At 53.1% G+C, this 20,842-nt stretch overlaps 1 protein-coding gene across 2 annotated transcripts; it reads right to left on the bottom strand.

The window, feature by feature from the left end:
* Positions 1 to 6,799: 6,799 nt before the first annotated feature.
* On the bottom strand, positions 6,800 to 18,676 carry PTGES (prostaglandin E synthase). 2 transcript variants are annotated; one of them, XM_086324548.1, is made up of 4 exons: positions 18,592 to 18,676; positions 18,088 to 18,286; positions 14,444 to 14,526; positions 6,800 to 7,442 (listed from the first exon to the last, which is right to left on the bottom strand). In XM_086324548.1, exons 2-4 carry the CDS (start codon positions 18,214 to 18,216, stop codon positions 7,193 to 7,195), a joined length of 462 nt encoding a protein of 153 aa, XP_086180674.1. In that variant the 5' UTR covers positions 18,217 to 18,286; positions 18,592 to 18,676; the 3' UTR covers positions 6,800 to 7,192. The 2 variants fall into 2 exon arrangements, with proteins under 2 accessions (XP_086180674.1, XP_086180675.1); XM_086324549.1 differs by lacking the exon at positions 18,592 to 18,676 and having other exon boundaries at positions 18,088 to 18,421.
* Positions 18,677 to 20,842: the final 2,166 nt, after the last annotated feature.

The following is a 20,842-nucleotide window of genomic DNA, read 5'->3' as shown; positions in this document are numbered from 1 at the left end:
GGCAATGGATTGAACTTGGGATATGAGGGGTCAGGAGTGGGCACCTTGAACTCAGAAGGTGCCCTTGAAAAAGTAGTGTGGATGGCATAATTCTAGGATGGCCCCATGATTCCCACCGCAGGCAGACACACTTTTTGTCATGCCCTCTCCTTGGGTAGGGGTAGAATCTCTGACTTTATGTGATTAAGGTCCCTACTCAGTTGACTTTGATCAAAAGAGAGATTGTCCTGGGTGGGCTTGGCCTAATCAGGTAAGCCCTTTAAAAGACAGTTCAGGTCTTCCCTGGAAGAAGAGATTCAGAGCAGAGAGGGAGGCTCCCTCTAGCCTTGAGAAACAAACAAGAAACCAATCCTGCTGACATCTGAACGAGCTCAGAAGAGGACACTGAACTCCAGATGAGACCTCAGCTGGGGACTCCTTGACTGCAGCCTGTGAGACCCTGAGCAGATGACCCAGTTAAGCTGTGCCCAGGCTCCTGACCTATAGAAACTGTAAGATCATAAATGGCTGTTGCTTTCTTTTTTTTTTCTTTTTGCTGTGCCACACAGCTTGTGGGATCTCAGTTCCCCAACCAGGAGACCAGGGATTGAACCTGTGCCCCCTGCATTGGGAGCAGAATCCTAACCACTAGAACTCCAGGGAAGGCTCTGGATGTTGTTTTCAGCTGCTGTGTTTGTGGCAACTAGTTACCCAACATCAAAAGCTAGAGCAGATGGAGACAGAGTCTGGACGTCCACTTGAGCTCAGCTTCTCTCTCTACCCATGGCACACCCAAAGGACCCCAGACCCAGGACACAGACCTGAAGCCTCTGCTCAAACTATCTGCCATCTTAGCACCTTCTGAGCCATTCTGCATAAACTGACAGATTAACTGCCCTAAAAGACAGCCTTGAGCATGTCCCTCTCCTGCCTAAAGCCTCCTGGGGTCCCCCAGGACCCTCCCAACAAGGTCCCATTACCCAGATCAGGTGTTGAGGTCCTGGCATCCAGCCCTGCTCTCCATGTCCAGCCTTAAACCCCTCTTGTTCCTACTCCAGATTCTTCAGACAATCCCGACAACTCAGCCCTTCTCCCCACAGTGCCCCCCTCCTCCCACACTCCCCCTGCAGCAACATCCTGCCCACCCAGTCCTCCTCCTCCAGTGAAAATGTATTCCCTGGAGGGTTACAATATAGTGCAGTTTTTTTTTTAAAAGCAAGTTAAGGGACTTCCCTGGAGGCTCAGTGGTGGAGAGTCCACCTGCCAATGCAGGAGACACAGGTTTGACCCCTGGTCGGGGAAGATCCCACATGCTGCAGAGCAACCAAGCCCATGTGCCACAACCACTGAGCCTGCGCTCCAGAGCCGGGGGCCCACAGCTGCTGAGCCCGAGTGCCCTAGACTCGGGCTCCGCAACGAGAGAAGCCACTGCAACGAGAAGCCCATTCACTCCAACTGGAGAGTGACTCTCGCTTGCCACAACTAGAGAAAAGTCCACCCAGCAATGAAGACCCAGCACAGCCAAAAATAAATAATTTTTTTTTTAAAAAGCAAGTTAAACTCTAGACGGCACGCCCATCCGCATGTCTGGGGAGATGTGTGTAGTATGAAACAGAATAATCCAATGTTGTAATTTTATATTCAGAAAATGGAAAGGACAGCCTTATTATTTTCATAATTCAAATTTTAAAAAAATGAAGCCACTCAACATCTTCTTGGTGGGCACAGAGATCAAGAGGAGCAACCACTGTCTCTTGGGTGGCCGCAGCAGGATCTCCGGGAAAGGGAGGTAATATATAAAGTATAAATATTATGTGTTTAATATGCATAAAATATATGCATATTACATATTTTACATACAGTTTGTATGTTTATTTAATAAGCATAGTTTAAAAATCTGGAAAGTCATAGCGTGAACCGTTGTTTTCTCAGGGAGGTGGATTGTGGGTGGTCTCTATGCACACTTGTGCATTTCCCTACTTGGGTACTAAAAACTGACAAAACTCTTTTTAGAACCCTATTCAAATTGGAACCATCTTTTTGGAGAACAATATATACACGCCTTAAAAACAGGCATGCCTTTTGGCCCAGTAATTTTACTTCTAGTGACATACCTGAAAACAATAGATTGGCCCAGAGATTTATGTTCGAAGGTGCCCACGAAAGCACTGCTTATGCTGATGCAGCTTAGAAAATCAATTATCCAACAATAAGGGCAGATAAATAAATGATGAGGGTATCCGGGATGATGGAAGGCCAGGGAGCTGTTAAAATTCATGGTATGGACCATCGAAAGCCCTGGGAGGAAGTGCAGATGTATTATTAAGGAAAATCTCAAACGATGACCAAAGGTTCAGGTTTTGAGCCCCTGAGCACAGATGTCATCACATCTGTGACACATTGATGACATCTCTCCTATGCCAAACACCCTCAATCCACATGTTTCTGTTGTGGAATTCCATCTGGGATAAAGCCAGTTCTGAATCCCTGTGTCTATACTGTGTGTACACACACACACACACACACACACATATTCATTTTACACATCGTTCATTAACAGACACGCCCTAGAAGCCAGGTGCTCTTACAAAAACTGGGGACACAGGCGCACAGGGAACGACGCAGATCCAAATTTATGTTCCCCCAAAGTGCACATTCTAGAGGGAGAGGTGGACAGGGAAGGAGGAAGGTGCTGCGGGGGCTTGCCAGCCCCCTCTGAGTGGAAAGAAGCCATCAGAGGCACACACAAGCTTCTGGCCCCAGAAGCCAGTGGCCTCCTGGGACACGCACAGAAGTCCCGGGAGCCCTTAATGCTGTGGGGATTGGGCTCCACCTCCCAAGGGGGACCCCAGGGTCTGTTCCTGCCTCCAGGGCTGAAAACCAGCCCCTTTGTCCTCTCATCCTGGCCTGTTCCTCCAAGTCCCTCACATACCAGGGTTCAGTTCAGTCGCTCAGTCGTGTCCGACTCTTTGTGACCCCATGAATTGCAGCACCCCAGGCCTCCCTGTCCATCACCAACTCCCGGAGTTCACTCAGACTCATGTCCATTGAGTCAGTGATGCCATCCAGCCATCTCATCCTCTGTCGTCCCCTTCTCCTCCTGCCCCCAATCCCTCCCAGCATCTTTTCCAGGGTCTTTTCCCAGGGTCTTTTCCAATGAGTCAACTCTTCGCACGAAGTGGCCAAAGTACTGGAGTTTCAGCTTTAGCATCAGTCCTTCCAATGAACACCCAGGGCTGACCTCCTTCAGAATGGACTGGTTGGATCTCCTTGCAGTCCAAGGGACTCTCAAGAGTCTTCTCCAACACCACAGTTCAGAAGCATCAATTCTTCGGCGCTCAGCTTTCTTCACAGTCCAACTCTCACATCCATACATGACCTCTGGAAAAACCATAGCCTTGACTAGAGTACCACGTATCAAATACCACATACTCTTGAAGGCTAGAGCCATGAAATCCATTAAATGAGGGAGCCCCAGCGGTTCCCCCAAGGGGCCTCCTAGAAGACTGGGGAGTCCAGTTGGGGCCCACCAGCCATCACCTGGCGTGGGCTTTCTCAGAATGGGTGTGTCCTGGGACTGGGGGGTGGGGGAAAGGTTCTACCACATTAAACCATATTGGCAACATTTTGAGGCAACGGCCTCAACTCGCAGCCCAAGGGCCCTGTGATCCTGGGGTCTGTGTGACATCCCGGCCCTGCTCGGGGCCTTCACCTGATTCAGAGTCGAAGAGAGGATTCCCCCCCAGACACCAAGCCCCAACCAGGGGCAGCCCTGTTTCTCCAGGCGCGGACTGTGCCCTAAAGTCCTTGCCTGCACCCTGGGCCGTGGTTCCAGAGCCCCCAGGCTCCACACAGCCCCACCCTCCGCAAGGCTTCTGCTTTGCTCCACCAGCCCCGCCCCCCTCCCAGGGTCAGGAGGAAGGTGGGGGTCTCACATGCAGGTGGAGTACGGGAGGGTGAGAGGGAAGTCAGAGGAACTCAGGCTGGGGCCTGAGGGCAACTGGCGCTGGTGCCCAGAATGGCCTGGGGCAGGGTGGGGGTGGGGCTGAGCACTGGTCAGCAGACCCCCACCTGCTTCACCTGTCTCACCCGCTGCTGCCCAGGAGATGGACACAGGCTTTCGTGCACTTGGGTGTGCGGGCACAGGGGCAGCTGCTGTTGGGAGGTTGCCCGCAGCCCTTCCCCAGTCCTGGAGGGTTGGGTCTGTTCTGGAAAAATCACCTGGCTCCTGCCAGCTGCCCCTGGACAGCACCCTGGGGCGGCCCCTCCATGCTGCTGGGCTGCATGCGCCTCTTTTCTGGCCCCCCCACCCCAGCTCCTGGAGGAGCGGTAGGGCACCATTTGTGCCAGCTGGGGATCAAGGGCCACTGCCCAGCTGTCAACCTCATTTCACTGCCCTCTCTCTCTATACGCCTTCTCCGAGACCCTCTTAGGACACAAACCCAGATCCCCAAGCCCACGCCGGCCTGTCCCCAGCTTGACCCGGAACCCCACAACAAGGCTCCAAAGCTTCGAAGGAGCCCCGCTGCCGCTCACGCCTTTAACCTCCTTCCCCTCCTCATCCACAGCTCCTCCCCTCCAAGCCCTACTGTTTATCAAAACCCCATCATTCTCCCTTCCCTCCCACCCTCCCTTCCACACATCCTCTCCACTTCCCAGACACTGACCTCAGAGGGCTGAGCTCTGCCCGTCTTTGTATCTCAATCTCCTCAGCCTGATTGGACAACCCCCCCCCCCCCCGCCAAAAAAAAAACAAACCCAGCCTGACTTACCCCCATCACAGGTGAGTTGCCACCTCCTCCAGGAAGCCCCTCCCCAGCAGGGATTAGAGGCCCTCCTGGGGCTCCCACTGCTCAGCCCCCCACTAGGGCACTGAGCGCTCGGAGTTGTCACTGTCTGATATCCTGCTGTCCCCTCAGCCCCACTGTCGCGGCTCAGCGACTGAGGGGCCAGGCCACGAGGGGCTGCAGCCCCCGCAGCTCCGAGGGGCAGCCCCCCTCACCTATTTCCAGGGTCACGCGCTCCTCGTGAGTGTCGGATGCCCTCCTCCCTCGGGCCTCATCTGGGTACTTTGCCTTCTCAGCCCCTTTCCCCAGAAGGGAAAATACTACAATACAAGCGCACACACCGGGTCCACGCCTCTGTTCTACCCCAGCTCAGGGATGCTGGACAAGTCGCGGTTCCTTTCAGAGGCTTTCCTCATCAAAAAGCAGAAATACCTCCCTCCTGGGATGCGTTTAAGCTTCAAGTGGGAAAAAAAAGTTATGAACACCACTCCCAGCCCCTGCTTAGCAGACAGCAGGCACTGCATATGGGACCGTGCCTTCCTGTTTCCCAGATGTACAGTGGCAGCCCTTGAAGGGACGGTCCAGTGATTCGGATTCCATGCTTTCAATGCAGGGAACACAGGTTTAATCCCTGGTCGGGACCTAAGATCCCACATGCTGTGGTACAGCTAAGCCCATGCACTTTAACGAAGACGCCACGCAGCTGATGATAATAATAATAATATAAATATTTGGGGGCTTCCCTGATAGCTCAGTTGGTAAAGGATCTGCCTGCAATGCAGGAGACCCCGGTTCGATTCCTGGGTCGGGAAGATCCGCTGGAGAAGGGATAGGCTACCCACTCCAGTATTCTGGCCTAGAGAATTCCATGGACTGTATAGTCCATGGGGTGGCAAGAGTCGGACTCCACTGAGCGACTTTCACTTTTTCCCTTTTCCTGAAGAGGCTCATTTCACCACCAAGGGGCAGTGTTACCCACTGGCAGCTCCCAGTGCGGCCGGAAGCGGGCCTAACTCAGAATTCTTGTGAGGCCTGGGATCCCCAGGGAGGCCCGCCTCCCTGCCGCACCCTACTAGGCAAGCCTCCGGGGCAGAAGTTCAGGGGCTGCAGGGTGGTGAGAGGGGGCGTCCCCAGATCCTAAAAGAAAGGAGCAGTGCTGGGAGTGGGGGTGGGGGTGGTTGTGGAAAGTGAGGCTGGAGGGTGCAATGGTTAGAGCCAATTTGGGAGCCAGACACAAGCTGGGTTCAGAGCTGATCCCACACTGCAGGGAGTCCACTCTGAGCTTTGGTTTCCTCCTCTGCCAAAATGCTGGCTGAGTGACCCTCCTCCTTGCCCGTGGCAGGAGGTGGAGAGGGTGTCTCCCAGGAGTCTGCTTGCATTCTGCGTGGTGTAACGCCCTAGTCTGGGCGTGTTTGTGTGTTTGCCCCAGACACAAACCCACAAAAGTGTCCAGGGAGCCAGATCCTTGGCCAGCCTGGACAGCAGTGGACGGCCAGGAAGCAGCAGCCAAGGAGCTGAGCTGGTCAGACACTTCATCAGTGACTGAACCCACACAGTCTAAGACCAAAAGTCCAGGGGCACATCAGTGGTTTTCAAACCTCACAAATACGGAAGGAGCCAGAACATTTCTTCTAGAGGTTGGTCCTTCAAAGCCCATCATTCTTGATTGACAGCGCTTTGGAGCAACTAAAGCCTCAGGAAGAGAAGGCCAGCCTTCCTGGTGGGCCCTCCCAATCAGCACCTATGCCAAGGAGAGAAACGTACAGCCAAGGAATGTGGCCGGAACACAGGGAAGTGTCAGCACAGCACGAAGGCACACAGATCAGATCAGATCAGTCGTGTCCGACTCTTTGCCCCACCCCCAACCACTCAACTCCCATCCTGAGGGAAATTCACACCCTGCCTGTCCCGGGCCCTTCGGGAGAGAGAACTGGCAATGGTGCCCAGACCCCACCATCACTGGGACTCTCAAGGGAGCTTTCCAAAAATGCAGATGCCCAGGCTCCCCTCTCGACCAGCTGAACCAGAATCTCTGCGGTGGAAGTGAGAAGTCCTCATTTATTACATCCCTGGATTCAGAAGGTCGTTAGGTTCCAAAACTGGAATTGAGTCTCTGTTTGCTTTTCCCAGCATTGGGGAGGAAGAGGGAGGGAGGGAGGGAGGGAGTTTTTTACAGTGGAAGAATTTTCTATCGATCGTGACGGTCCGTCTCTAAACAGTTCCAAATCAGCCGCTTCACCCAGGAATCCAAGGGACACACGGGGAAACACACACAGGCCCCCTGGGCCCAAGATCACGTGCTCAGCCAGTTGCCAGGAACCTGGCCCCAGGGCCTGTCACAATCTCAAAGGGCCATCGGTCCCCCAGGTTCAGCCCCACTGGCTCGTGGCCAGCGGTCTGGCGGCCGAGGTGGCGTCCACGGCTGGTCACAGGTGGCGGGCTGCCTCCCAGACAATCTGCAGGGCCATGGAGGCGCAGGGGAGCTGGGCCAGGGTGTAGGCCAGGGAGCGGGTGGGCGCCCGCAGTTTCCCCAGGTATGCCACGGTGTGTACCATACGGCCCAGGAAGAAGACCAGGAAGTGCATCCGGGCGACGAAGGGGTTCGGTCCGAGGAAAGAGTAGACAAAGCCCAGGAACAGGAAGGGGTAGATGGTCTCCATGTCGTTCCGGTGGGCTCTGAGAAGGCAAAGGGGTGCAGTCAGCCAGGTGTAAGCTTTGAGAATGTCCTGGGTGCTGGGACCCTCTGCCCTCAAAGGCCCTGCGCCTCCGGGGATCATCTCTGGCAACCAGACTGACGTCCATCGCGGCCGGGCAAAGAGGTAACCCAGAGGCAGAGGGGGCCGTGACTCCAAGCTGGTGCCTGCGAACAGCTCAGGAAGCGAAGCCCTGTTAATGGCCTGGGAGCCACGAAGGGCTGCCGCTTGGGTTCTGCTACCAAGCCCCAGGGCCCGCCAGGACCCAGCACCTGCCATGGTCTCCCCCATCCTCCCTTCTGGCCTTGGACACCAGCAAGGAAAAGTGGGGCTCAGTGGGGTTGCGTGAAAGCTGGGGCAGGGCCTAGGTCTGCCTCCAGCCCCTGATCATTTTTTTTTTTCAATTTTGGCTGTACCACGTGGCTTATGGGATCTCAGTTCCCTGACCAGGAATTGAACCCAGGACACAGTGGTGAAAGTGCTGAATCCTAACCCCTAGACTACCAGGGAACTCCCCAGCCCATGCTGGGTACCTCCCCAAGGCAGGGCTTTTCTGAGGCCGCTTCCTTCTGAATGCAGGTTCCTGGACCCTCCCCAGTAGGACGGGCTAAGAGCACACGTCTGACATCCACGCCTGGCTCTGTCTTCTTCTGCCCCTAAGTCTAAGCAAACCCTTCCTCCTCTCAGGGATTCAGGAATAACAGTAACAACTTCCACTCACGGAGCCAGCCAATCGCTGGGCAGTAGTGATGCTGTTTCCTCTGTGCTACCCTGCTTCTTTCTTTCTTTAAAATGATCAAGTGTGTGTATATGTGCGGTGATGGGAGTGAGCGTGGGGGTGGCTGTGTATAACCCGGCCAAAAAAATGACCAACAAAGAAAACTCATCCACTTCTGCTAAGAGTTGGTTTACATTTTCCATGACTCCTGCTAATGGGCAGCTTCCTCTGCGGAGGGAGGTCGAGTCCCATAAATTAGAGACTGAGCAAGAGACCGAAGCCAGAGATGGCATGTTGGAGGCCAGATAAACAGGAACACAGTGCCCGAGCCATAACCTCCCCTGAGGAAAGGCCACATGTGTGAGGCATGGAGATGCTGCTGGAAGCGAAGCCCCTTCTTCAAGCCTTTCAGCGGGAAGGTTTCACCAAGGTTGCACCAGCAAGCCAGGCCCAGCCCAACAGCCCCTAAGTGGGGACCTGCTGTGGTCCTGCTCTTTCGTCCCACTCTTGCAAGGAGAGTCTCAGCCAAGGGCTATGGTATGTGGATGCTCGGAATTGGGCAGGGTGGGAAAGAGCAGCACTCTGCAACCCAGGGCTACAGGGGTCTCTGCACCCACTAGGGTGGGTGTGGTCAGGGAAAGAGACATTTTGGTAAAGCCTGAAAAATGAGGGGCCATCTGTGCAGGAATGAACTCTCCAGGGAGAAGGATGGGCATGTGCAAAGGCCCTGAGGTGGGAATGGTCAGAGTGTGTTCAAGGCTTAGTAAGTGAGCATTCCACACGTGTCTGGAATGCGGTCATAAGAGGGAGTGAGGCAGGATCAAGATAAGTGGGGGAGAAAGCCCTCAGGAAGCAGGGTAAAGGGTCTGGAATTCAATCTGGATGTACAAAAGCTCCCATAAACCCATCAGGGCCTGGATCTTTCTTAGGTCAAACTTGGGACACAGCAGTTGGAGTCTCTGTCCCCATATCCTGGACCAAACAAGAGTCTTCCTCCTCCTTATCTCACAGAGCCCGACCTTGGAATCCAGCCCCAGGGAGCACAAGTCTATAGCAGGGCCGGTCTCACCAGCTGGGGGAAATACTGCTGGATGCCCAGGTGAAAGAAGCCGGCTGGGTCTTGGCTTCAGGGACAAAGTGGGAGGGAAACTGAGGATGGGGGCCACTCCAGTTCCTTAATCAATCGAGCAAGTCCCTTATGTTATCTGGGAAGAGGCAGCAACTGTGGCTCTAAAATCATCCCATGCTATGGAGAAAGAGCTGTGTAACAGCAACCTCCCTACACACACCTCAGAGAACCTATTTCATGTGAAGTCTGTATGTCCCAGAATATGGTCTGCCTCCCACAGGTGACTCACGAAATGGTGCCAGCCAGGAGTATTTTTGTCATCCTGGACGTTTCTGGGAAAGTTTCAGGAAAAGCATAACTAGCATGTGATACCCATTCATTCAGACACTTCTCCTTAAAAGAGGTATTTACACTTTAAGAGTGAGTCACTTCTCAGAAAGCTGTTGAGAGGATCCTTGGCCAAACCCCAAGCACAGGTGAGAAAACAAAATCAGGGGACACAGGGTGGGGAGGAGGCATAAGGATGGGAGGAGCGGCCCCACCTCTTGGCCCCCGCATTCGGGACTAGAGGATTCAGGGGGTCACCTTTGAGGGAGCAGAGGCGTCTGGGAGCTGATAAAGCCCCTCAGCTCTGACCTTCAGCCCCTGGGGTCCCCAGTCTCCCATCCTCCTCCCTCTGGTACAATGAATACCACAGCAGGGCCCTGGCAAAGCCACAAGTGGTAAGGATGGAGGAGACGTGGGGAAATCAGCTGGATGAGGCAAGGTAACTCACGCCCTCCTCCCACCTCAGGATCTGAGCAGAGAGACATGGAGAGAGTCACGTACCAGACAGATGCTTGGGCAAAAACGTGTCATTCCAATAATAACCACTTTTTTTAAGGTGAAGGTCGCTCAAAGCAGTTTCCTGCTTTGGACTTGCATGGCCTCCTGCAGCATCAGGCCGGCCCCTTCCCCTCACCAGACATCGCAACACTAGCTGTACTTTACTGCATCAGGTGACAGGGGTGGGGAGAGGGCCCTATCCCCCTCTCCGCCCTGCCCCGCCCCTCCTGGGCAGGGACGGCAGCTGGCAGCCAGCCAGCCAGCTCTCTCCTTTTATGTCAGGCCCGCTCTCTATCCACACAGATGATTTCTTAGAAGTCAGGTTTGATACAAGGTAAAGACTGCTTAGTTTTAAAGGCAGGTATAAAATAGAGTTAAACTGCATTCTTGCAAGGAGGGCAGAGCCCATATCTGACAGCCTGGGCTCAATGGCAGCTTAGCCATCATGAGCGATGTGGCCTTGGCAGACCAGCTTCCTCCTCTATAGCTACTACAGTGGGTTGCCATGCCCTCCTCCAGGAGATCTTCCCAACCCAGGGATCCAACCCAGGTCTCCCACACTGCAGGTGGATTCTTTACCATCTGAGCCACCAGGGAAGCCCAAGAATACTGGAGTGGGTAGCCTGTCCCTTCTCCAGGGGATCTTCCTGACCCAGGGATCGAACCCAGGTCTCCTGCATTGCAGGCAGCTTCTCTACTATCTGAGCCACCAGGGAAGCTCAAGAATACTGGAGTGGGTAGCCTATCCCTTCTCCAGGGGATCTTCCTGACCCAGGGATCGAACCCAGGTCTCCTGCATTGCAGGCAGCTTCTCTACTATCTGAGCCACCAGGGAAGCTCAAGAATACTGGAGTGGGTAGCCTATCCCTTCTGCAGGGGGAGCTTCCCGACCCAGGAAACAAACTGGACTCTCCTGCATTGCTGGTGGATTCTTTACCAGCTCAGCTACCAGGAAAACTGGAGAAACTTAATAGGGAATCACTAAAAGGATGAGCCTGGGTTTCAAAACTTTCCTTGAAATCTGTTTTCCGACTTCCCCCAGAGTGGGGTTCACGTTTGGGCTCCAGCCTACACTCACCCACAAGGCAGATCTGTGCTCTAAGAACCAGGGCCTAAGTGTTTTCCTGTTTGTGTAGAAGGTGGCCCTGGCTGCACTAAAACCCTGGTCTAATATTTAACCCACATTTGCTTCCAGGGCATCTCCCATCAGGTTCCAGCCAGTTCTCCAGTAGCAGATGGCAGGATGTGTGGTTCTCTGTACCCTTGAGGTTTCATGATGCTTTGTGAAGTCAGGAGGAGGAGCCCTGGGGGCCCAGGAGCCCCTGGGTCTGGCATAGTAAGTCTCAGTAAATACCAGTCCATGGAAGGTCCCCAATAAACACTCACAGAATTATAAAAAGCATTATTAGATAAGAGGTGCTCAAAAAGTGCTGAACTGACTTTCAGCCATTTGAGCATTCGAAAAGTAGACAATAGGGGCTTCTCTGGTGGCTCAAGTGGTAAAGAATCTACCCGCAATGCAAGAGACACGAGTTTGTTCCCTGGGCCAGGAAGATCCCCTGGAGAAGGAAATGGCAACCTACTCCAGTATTCTTGCCTGGGAAATCCAATGGACAGAGGAGCCTGGTGGGCTACAGTCAGACATGACTTAGTGACTAAACAACAACTGTAGATAAATTAAATTGTGTGTGTGTGGGGGGGGGGGGTAGGGGGTTGGCGGTGTCTTGGCACCAGGCAGGTGTGTGGTCTCTCCCTGGCATGGTTACAGCCAGTAGAAATAAAGCACTCCAGAACCTGTGTAACTACTCCTGTGCCACAAGTAAGCTTGGCTACGCAGAACTCTCACACCCTGGGAGAAGACAAACACTCCTCTGGGTGGATGTTCTGAGCTGGCTCGGGGTATACACAGTCTTGGCAGCCTGCTGTCCCTGCTACTAATCACTCCCTCCCCCATAACCAGGTGGCGTGAGGGTCACATATGGATTATCGTGATGGGTCAGGCTTTTGTTCACCGAAGTACAACTAGTGCTTAGCACAGTACGTAATACTTAGGAAGTGAAGTGAAAGTCTCTCAGTCGTGTCTAACTCATTGTGACCCCATGGACTATACAGCCCATGGAATTCTCCAGGCCAGAATACTGGAGTGGGTAGCCTTTCCCTTCTCCAGGGGGTCTTCCCAACCCAGAGCTCCAACTCAGGTCTCCCAAATTGTGGGCAGATTCTGTACCAGCTGAGCTACCAAGGAAGCCCCCGACGCTTAGGAAGTGCTCATTAAATGTGGAATGAACAAACAGATGGACGGAACTCATATGAAGGACTGTATCTATAGTTACGTTGTTGTTGTCACTAAGTTGTATCCAACTCTTTTATCCAACTCTTCTGCGACCCAGCGGACTGCAGCCCCTCCAGGGTCCTCAGTCCGTGGGATTTTCCAGGCAAGAATACTGGAGTGGGTTGCCATTTCCTTCTCCAGGGGATCTTCCCAGCCCAGGGACTGAACTCATGTCTCCTGCATTGCAGGTGGATTCTTTACCACTGAGCCACCAGGGAAGCCCGTAGTTACATTAGAAAGGGTGAAATAGCAATGAATCTCACTTTCTATATTATGCATTTCTGTAACTTAAAAAAAAACGCAAGTACACGTGTCATTTTCAATGGCCAAGAAAAGTGTAAGGAAAAACCCCACTGACTTTCTTTCAGTAAAAGAATCTCTACTATTTTTACTGCTTTGTCCCACCCATTTCTGCCTGTGACTCATGGGAACGTGATAAGAACCATGTGAGGGTTTGTCTCCGTCTCCCTCCTGTCTAAGCTGCCCATCCTTCCCATCCCCATTCCACTCCACTGACAATCCCCATCCCTGGGGAGGGCCTCCTCCTGGTTCTCCAGCCTGTTGGTGTAAAACAGCAGAGGAAACTGCCAAAATACCCACTGAGACCAGCGATGTGAAATTAACACCTGATGGAATTTTACACAGCCCCTTTCTTTTCTTGGCTGCACCATGAGGCTGGTGGGATCTCAGCTCCCTGACCAGGAATTGAACCCAGCCCACAGCAGTGAAACCACTAAGTCCTAACCATTAGACCACCAGGGAACTCCCTACACAGCTCTTTTTTAAGAATCACTTTTTGAGTAGTATCTACTGACATGGAAAGTGTTCATGAAGTAACATTATCTGAAAAAACGCAGAACCCCAAATTAGGTGTACAGTGCATACCTTATGCTATGGAAAATACTTAGACAGATGGCAAAGAGGAGATAGAAGAACATGTCAACAATGACTGGAATCGTGAGTGGTTTTCCCCCTTATCCTCTACACGTTTTCACTATTCCCAAACTACAATGAATAGTTCTGATCTCTGTAAGAAAAAACTATTTTGGATTGACTGGGGAAAGCTAAGCCTACGAAAAGATGTTCATCTTCACTAGGAAATGCAGAGTAAAGGGGCTTCCCTGGTGGTCCTGTGGTTAGCCACAACTAGAGAAAGCCCACGAGCAGCAACAAAGACCCAGCGCAGCCAAAAAAGAAAGGCAGGGAGAAAAAAACGCAACGTAAAAGTGAAAGGGGACGTGCATTTTCACCCATCACGTTGACAGGGATCCAGCCAAAGATGGATCCACTGAGTTGGCAGCAGCATAGAGACACATGTCACACACCAGTGGTGGGAGTGGATTTAGGTACCATTAGACAGTATTTCTTACCATTTGATTGCATCCTGCAGGTCTGTTCACATGTACACACTAAGGCAAAGGAAAGAAGTTTGGATGCGCTCTGTTCATAACAGAGAAAGACTTAGCCTAAATGCCATCAGAGGGGAAGAGGTTGGATCAACTACAGACCATCCATTCAACAGAGAAATGGCATAAATACTATGGCACCGATGTAATGAACGAAGCCCCTATATAGGCTGATATGAAACAATTTCTGTTGTTACATTAAAAAAAACCCACCGTATAAATAAATGGGTAAAGGGTGACCCTTTGGGGATACAGAGGAAAAAGCACAGCATGTGTGTTGTAAATGCAGGAGAAGTTTCTCCAAGAAGATGCATAAGACACCAGTAACACCATGAGTCCCTGGAGAGCAGATTCTTCAGGTCAGAGCTTACACACAGACTGAATGAATTCGCACTGAATAACCTTTTCTAACTCTGCCATCCTGAGCCATGAGGACGTACTACAATACTTTCCCTAACTTTTCTTTTCTTAACTAATACTTAACTAGAAATGAAATCAATGAATAAATGAAGACTGTTTAAGAGGATTCAGAAGGCAGAAGATCTTGGCCCCTGGGTATCCTCCAAGCGCCCCATGTTCAGAAGAGGGTCTGAAAGGGCAGGCTGTGATCTCGCCAAGTGCCAAGGGTACTTGCCTGAGGCAGCGTTCCACATCTGGGTCGTTCCGGCAATACTGGAGGCCTCCATGTCTCTGAGCATCCTCGGGGTTGGCAAAAGCCTGGAATACATCAGCTGAGAATTACTGTTCATGAGATGGACGGCCCAGTGGACTAGGTCTGTGGCGATGCAGTCACATACATGTCCATTCAGCAGTGTCCGTGAGCTCCTACTGTGTGCTGAGCGCTGGCGACTCATCATGAACAAGGCTGCTATGAACTAAATGCTCGTGTCGCTGCAGATTTCCTGTGTTAAAACCTAACTCCTGGTGTGATGGTGTTGAGAGGTGAGGCCTTTGGGAGGTGATGAGTTCACGAGGGTGGAGCTCTCTTGAATGAGATCAACATTCATAAAAGAGACTCCAGAGAGCTCCCTTAGCCCTTTGCGGTGTGAGGACACAGCGAAAAGACCACCATCTATGAATCAGGAAGTGGGCCCTCACCAGACACTGAACCTGCCGGTGCCCTGACCTTGGACTTTCCAGTCTCTAAAACTGTGAGAAATAAACTTTTGTTGTTGCTAGGCCACCCAGTCTCTGGTATTTTTTTATATAGCAGCGTGAAAAGAGTGAGAAAAAGGCTCCCTCATCCCTGTTCTTGGGAAGCTCACGGTGTAATGAGGGATTTGCCAATGAACCAGAAAAGATCAGGTGGTCAGAGTAAGGAAAAAGAAGACAGGGTTAGCTTTGAGAATGTTCATGGGAGATCTGGCCAAGTTTGGGAATCAGAGAAGGCTTCTCTGAGGCAGTGACAGTAAAGCTGAGACTTGAAGGATGCAGCAACATTAACCAGAAAATGGGAGGTTATAGAAACAGCATTCAAGGCATCAGGAACAGCATGTGCAAAGGCCCTGGGGTCAGAAGAAGAACATGTGTGAAGGATAAAAAACCAGCATGGCTGGAGCAGTGACAAGCAAGGGACAGAGTTCCGAGATCAAGTTGTAGGGGTCCTAGTGGCATCCTAAAAATTAGGCTTTGAACTGACAGCAGTGAAAGAGACTCCACAGGCCCCATTGAGAAACCCAGCCCCACGGGAACCAACTGCAGGTATCTGAACTTCCCTGGGTCTCAGCTTCCTCGTCTGTGAACTCCAGATCACACTGAGATCACCTACCACACGAACAGCAAGGAAGGTAAGTGGAGATGCCATGGCACGATGCCTGGCACCAGGAGGGAGCTTGAGGAATTGTCACTGCAAAGCAGGGACCCGAAGTTACACTCAGGTCGTTGAAGTCCACGCCTCTCGCTCCTGCTGCACCGTTGCCTGCACGCATGCAGCCAGCCCGCCCCACCAGCCCCTCAGCAGACTCGAATCTCTGCAGCGTGCCTTCTGCATCGCTCATCCAGTGACGGGCCCTGCTGCTTCCAGTATCTGTCCCCACCATGTTAGTCACTCAGTCGTGTCCAACACTTTGCAGCTCCACGGACTGCAGCCCACCAGGCTCCTCTGTCCATGGGATTTCCCAGGCAAGAATACTGGAGTGGGTTGCCATTCCCTTCTCCAGGGGATCTTCGTGACCCAGGGATCAAACCCAGGTCTCCTGCATTGCCAGCAGATTCTTTACCATCTGACCCAGCAGGGGAGCCCCTAGTTTGTCCCCAAGTGCTTGCTTTTTTTCTCCCCATCCTGTCCGATGGGTCTGGCCCTCTTCACCCTGGAGATGAATGCAGTGTCTGTCATGATCAAGAGCCCCCCCAACAGGAATTCCTCTTTGCTGGCCCTTAAGTCACAGAATCACTGATTCTGATGGCCCTGCATGCAGTCTGTGGGCCTGTGACACCTTTCACGGGGTCTTGGCATTCAGTGGGCACCTGTCCTAGGTGCCCACAGTCCACGAGGCTGCTCACCCCTGAAGACAGCATGGATACACGTTGGCCAGGCCAGGAGCCACGGCAGTGCAGGCATTGGAAGCAGAAGCACTGCCTCCAGCAGGGACCAGGGAGCAGGGTGGGCAGGCCTTGGGATGTACTGCCCTCCAGGAGACCTAGGTCCGGTCATGTTAATTCCAATTGTTAATAAGTAATGAAGACTAACAATGGTGGGGGCATTTGCTCAGTGCCAGGTGCTGAACTCTCCTGGTACTGTGTGACTACCCTGAAGTTTACAAATGAGGAAATCAAGCTCTCAGACTTGCCCACGGTCCCCAGGCTAATGGGTGGAGGAGCCAGAGCATCCCCGAGTCACCTCCCCACGGGGTAGTTCCCCCAGCTCCTCCCTGGCTACCTGAACACAGGGAGCAGGAATGAGAGGGAAATTCACAGGGTTGGGAGAACCCGGGAACAGCCCAGAATGGAGGTTTCCTTCTGCCACACCCTACTGACCCGACAGAAAGGCACCCCAACAGGTTTGACTCTTCCTTCCCTAATCCACGTGAAAAGAAAGCTCTGTGTGCAGCATGGCCCTGGGATAATGCCATCCCCTCATGGCAGGGTGTGGGCTCCGGAGCTGGGCACCTGGATCCAAACCCTGCCATCACAGGCAACGTCATCGGTCAGAGCCCACGTTTCTGGTGTGGGTCAGAAGTTGAATACCGCCCCCTCCTCCCCACCAGGATGGGGATTAACGCTCACTCCAAGAAGGACCCAGTTAGTCTGTGAGAAAGACTCCGTGAGGCTTTCCCAGCGTATGGGGTGGGTACAGGGCAGGGAGAGGTCAGGATGACCAGTGTGTCTCTCTCTGCTCCAGGAGTTTCTTCACCTGGGAAGCTGACCTGCCTTGTGTCCCGTCTGTACCTCTTGAGACTCGGGGCTGAGCAAGACCACCCCCTCTCCACCGTCCACCTTCAGGACGATGTCCGATCCAGCCTCGACTTGCCTTTGAGCTGGGCAAAGGGGCAGGGCCGGGGACATCTCTCTGAAATATCTGGTGGATAATCAACTATCCCTCGCGGCGCTCAGGATGGCTGGCGAACTTGGCCGGAAGGTTTCCGCGGGCTCTGGCCTCCCGCCCAGTGGCTCCTCGAGCCCCGCCTCACCCCACACCCGCTCAGATCTTGGCGTCAATCTTTATTGTTGTTTTGGCTCCGGGACTCAGATCGGTGGGGGAAATTCCTCTCGAACTCCGGGGGACCCTGGCCCGAGATCCGCCGTGCGAAGGCTGCGGTGGGTTTGGGAGCGACCTCGCCGGGGGCCAGTCGGGAATTTCCACTGAAAGGTTTCTCGGGGCTCCTGTTGGGTCGGTTTCCATCCCACCCATATATCAGCTCTCTGGTGCGGGAAACCGCCGGGTCAGAGGGAGGCTGAGCCCCCCTGCAAACTCAAGTGGGACTTGGGAATCTGGCTGTGCCGAGAACTTACCTGGGACACAGCAAGCGGGTAAAACGCTTTTAAAACACCAGGCCGATGCTCGCTTAGGCGGCGCCAATACTGAGACGGGCGCGCTACCAAGGTGAGCACGGCCCCTGCGCAAGGAGAACGTGCAAATTCGAATGAAAACAAAACAACCAGGGGACCAGGACGTGCGGGCCACAGAGGAGCCATCCCACAGGGCTGGGAGGGGCAGGTCGTTCCCAGCCCGCTCCCGCACACTCCGGGGGCCGGGTCCCCGACTCCAGCCTTCCCGGCGGCTGCGGGAGACGTGAGCGCACGCACGCAGGACTGGGGGTCCCCGAGAGAAGCACCTACCTTCTTCCGCAGCCTCACTTGGCCGGTGATGACGGCCACCACGTACATTTTGATGACCAGCAGCGCGCTGCAGAGCAGGAAGGCGGGGAGCACCTGGCCGTTCATCAGCTCCAGGCCGGAGGGCGGCATCTCGGTGGCGGCGGCGGCGGCGGCGGCGGCGGCGGCGGCTAGGGAAAGAGAGCTCGGGCGCGTGTGTCTCCTGGAGCAAGGAGGGGAGGGGAGAGGAGAGCGCAGGGAGGCTTGTCTGTACTCTGCACCCGCCCACTCCCAGCCAAAGGCTCTTGGGTTTTGGAAGAAGCAGTCACCGTGGGGGGTTTGTGGGTGAGGGGTGTCCCTACTGGGCCTCTAGCCCCGCCCCACCCCTCCAGGGCAAATCCTTAAACGCTTTCTAGTCTGTTTCCTCCATCTAGGAATTGGAGGGTTGTGTGGCCCTTCCTGCCTGCCAGGGGGTGCAACAAAGCCAGGAGCGTGCCCTGACCTCCACGGGGTGGTAAATTCACTAACCCGGGCTTCCCTGAGGGTCACGGCAGGGAGTGGGCTTGAGATCCGAACTCTCTGCTCCCACGTTCAGCCTGGACACTTGAACCACAGCCTAAGGACACTAATATGACTTTGTTGAATAGTGTGCCCCTCCCCACCTCTCCCCACTCCCAATGATGTCCAATCTCCATCCTCAGAGCGGGTGTGTATGTTAGAGAACATGGCCAAGGGGCTTTGCAGGGAGTAAGATAAGGTCCTAAAATGGGGAGATTTTCCTGGATTCTCCATGAATCCAGTTGAATCAGAAGAGTCCTCCTGTGCTTCCCTGGTGGCTCAGTGGTAAAGAATCCACCTGCCAATGCAAGAGACACGGGTTGGATCCCTCATTCAGGAAGATCCCACATGCTGTGGAGCGACTAAGCCCATGCCCCACAACTACTGAGCCTGTGCTCCAGAGCCTGTGCTCCCCAAGAAGAGAAGCCCACACACTGCAACTAGAGAGGAGCCCCAGCTCGAGAAAAGCCTGCTCAACAGTGAAGACTCAGCACAGCCAAAAATGAAAATAAATCAATAAAAAGAAGTGTCCTCCTAAAAGAGAGGCCATAGAATTAGGGGAGAAAGCTGTGAAGACAGAAGCAGAGGTCAGAGGAGAGAAGATACTCCACTGCTAGCCTCAAAGGTGAAGGGAAGACGAGCCAGAGAACGCAGCCTCTAGGAGCTGGACAAGACTGGGAGAAAAAGTCTCCCCCGGAGCTTCTAGAAGGAACCAGCCTTGTGGATACCGTAACTGTAGCCTACCGAGATTGATTTTGGGCCTTTGGCCTCCAGACTGTGAGATAACACATGTGTGTTGTTTTATGCCACTAAATTTCAGGTAATTTATCACAGGAGCCATAGGAAACTAGCGTACTCTTCTACTGTCTTCTAGTATCATTTTAGTTTTCCAGGAAATTCCCAGGCAAACAGTTTGATTGTTCATTACAGGAACTTCTCAAAAGATCCGTCAGCTCTTCAGTGATGATCAACAGATTGTGAGCCCTTTGAATTTCTTGCTTCAAAATCCTCACCCAGCTGTGTCCTCCCCTCCCCATAGCCCCCTCCCCAGGTGTGCGGTGGGACCTTGGCAAAGGCAGTGATCTTGTCACTGTAGTTTTACCAATGTGGCTTGCTTTGCTAGGGGGCTTCTCGATGACTCAGCAGGTGAAGAATCTGCCTGCAGTGCAGGAGACACAGCAGACTTGGGTTTGATCCCTGGATCGGGAAGATCCCTGGAGGAGGAAATGGCAACACACTCCAATATTCTTGCCTGAAAAATACCATGGACAGAAGAGCCCTGCGGGCTACATAGTCCATTGCATCACAAAGAGTTGGACATGCCTAAGCACCAGCATGAGACCCTGGGGAAGTGCGGAAGATGGAAAAGTTAGTTTCTGGCGCCCATTCTGACCTTGGACCTGCCCGGAAGGACAGCAGTGTCAGTCTGGTTACCCTAAAACTGGGTTCCCCCTTGGTGGGTGTTGAGTCAAAAGACATACTGAGCCAAAGATCAGGAGAAGGAAGGAGTTACTTCTTGCAGCAAGTAAGAAGAACACTGGGTATCTTTCTGCAATCAGTGTCTCCCCAGCAGCACAACTGGGGAAGTTTTAAGCTGAGGGTATATGCGTATTCATAGAGTGACTTGAGCAGAGGACAATTCATCAGAGAATCATGGCAAAGGTTGACAGAGTCCAAGCTTTGAAAGTGAAAGTGAAGTTGCTCAGCCGTGTCCAACTCTTTGTGACCCCATGGACTGTAGCCTACCAGGCTCCTCCATCCATGGGATTTTCCAGGCAAGAATACTGGAGTGGGTTGCCATTTCCTTCTCCAGGAGATCTTCCCGACCCAGAGTTTGAACCCAGGTCTTGAGCATTGTAGGCAGACACTTTACCGTCTGAGCCACCAGGGAAGTCCAAGCTTTCAGTTCAGTTCAGTTCAGTCGCTCAGTCGTGTCCAACTCTTTGTGACCCCATGAATTGCAGCACGCCAGGCCTCCCTGTCCATCACCAACTCCCGGAGTTTACCCAAACTCATATCCATTGAGTCGGTGATGCCATCCAGCCATCTCATCCTCTGTCATCCCCTTCTCCTCTGCCCCCAATCCCTCCCAGCATCAGAGTCTTTTCCAATGAGTCAACTCTTCACTTGAGGTGGCCAAAGTATTGGAGTTTCAGCTTCAGTATCAGTCCTTTCAATGAACACCCAGGACTGATCTCCTGTAGAATGGACTGGTTGGATC

This window comes from Bos grunniens, chromosome 11, assembly GCF_055505025.1.
Source record: "Bos grunniens cultivar Pamir isolate PY7600 chromosome 11, Bosgru_T2T1.0, whole genome shotgun sequence".
In the NCBI taxonomy this organism is placed as follows: domain Eukaryota; kingdom Metazoa; phylum Chordata; class Mammalia; order Artiodactyla; family Bovidae; genus Bos; species Bos grunniens.
The sequence above is the reverse complement of the archived record's forward strand: the minus strand, read 5'-3'. Positions and strand labels throughout refer to the sequence as shown.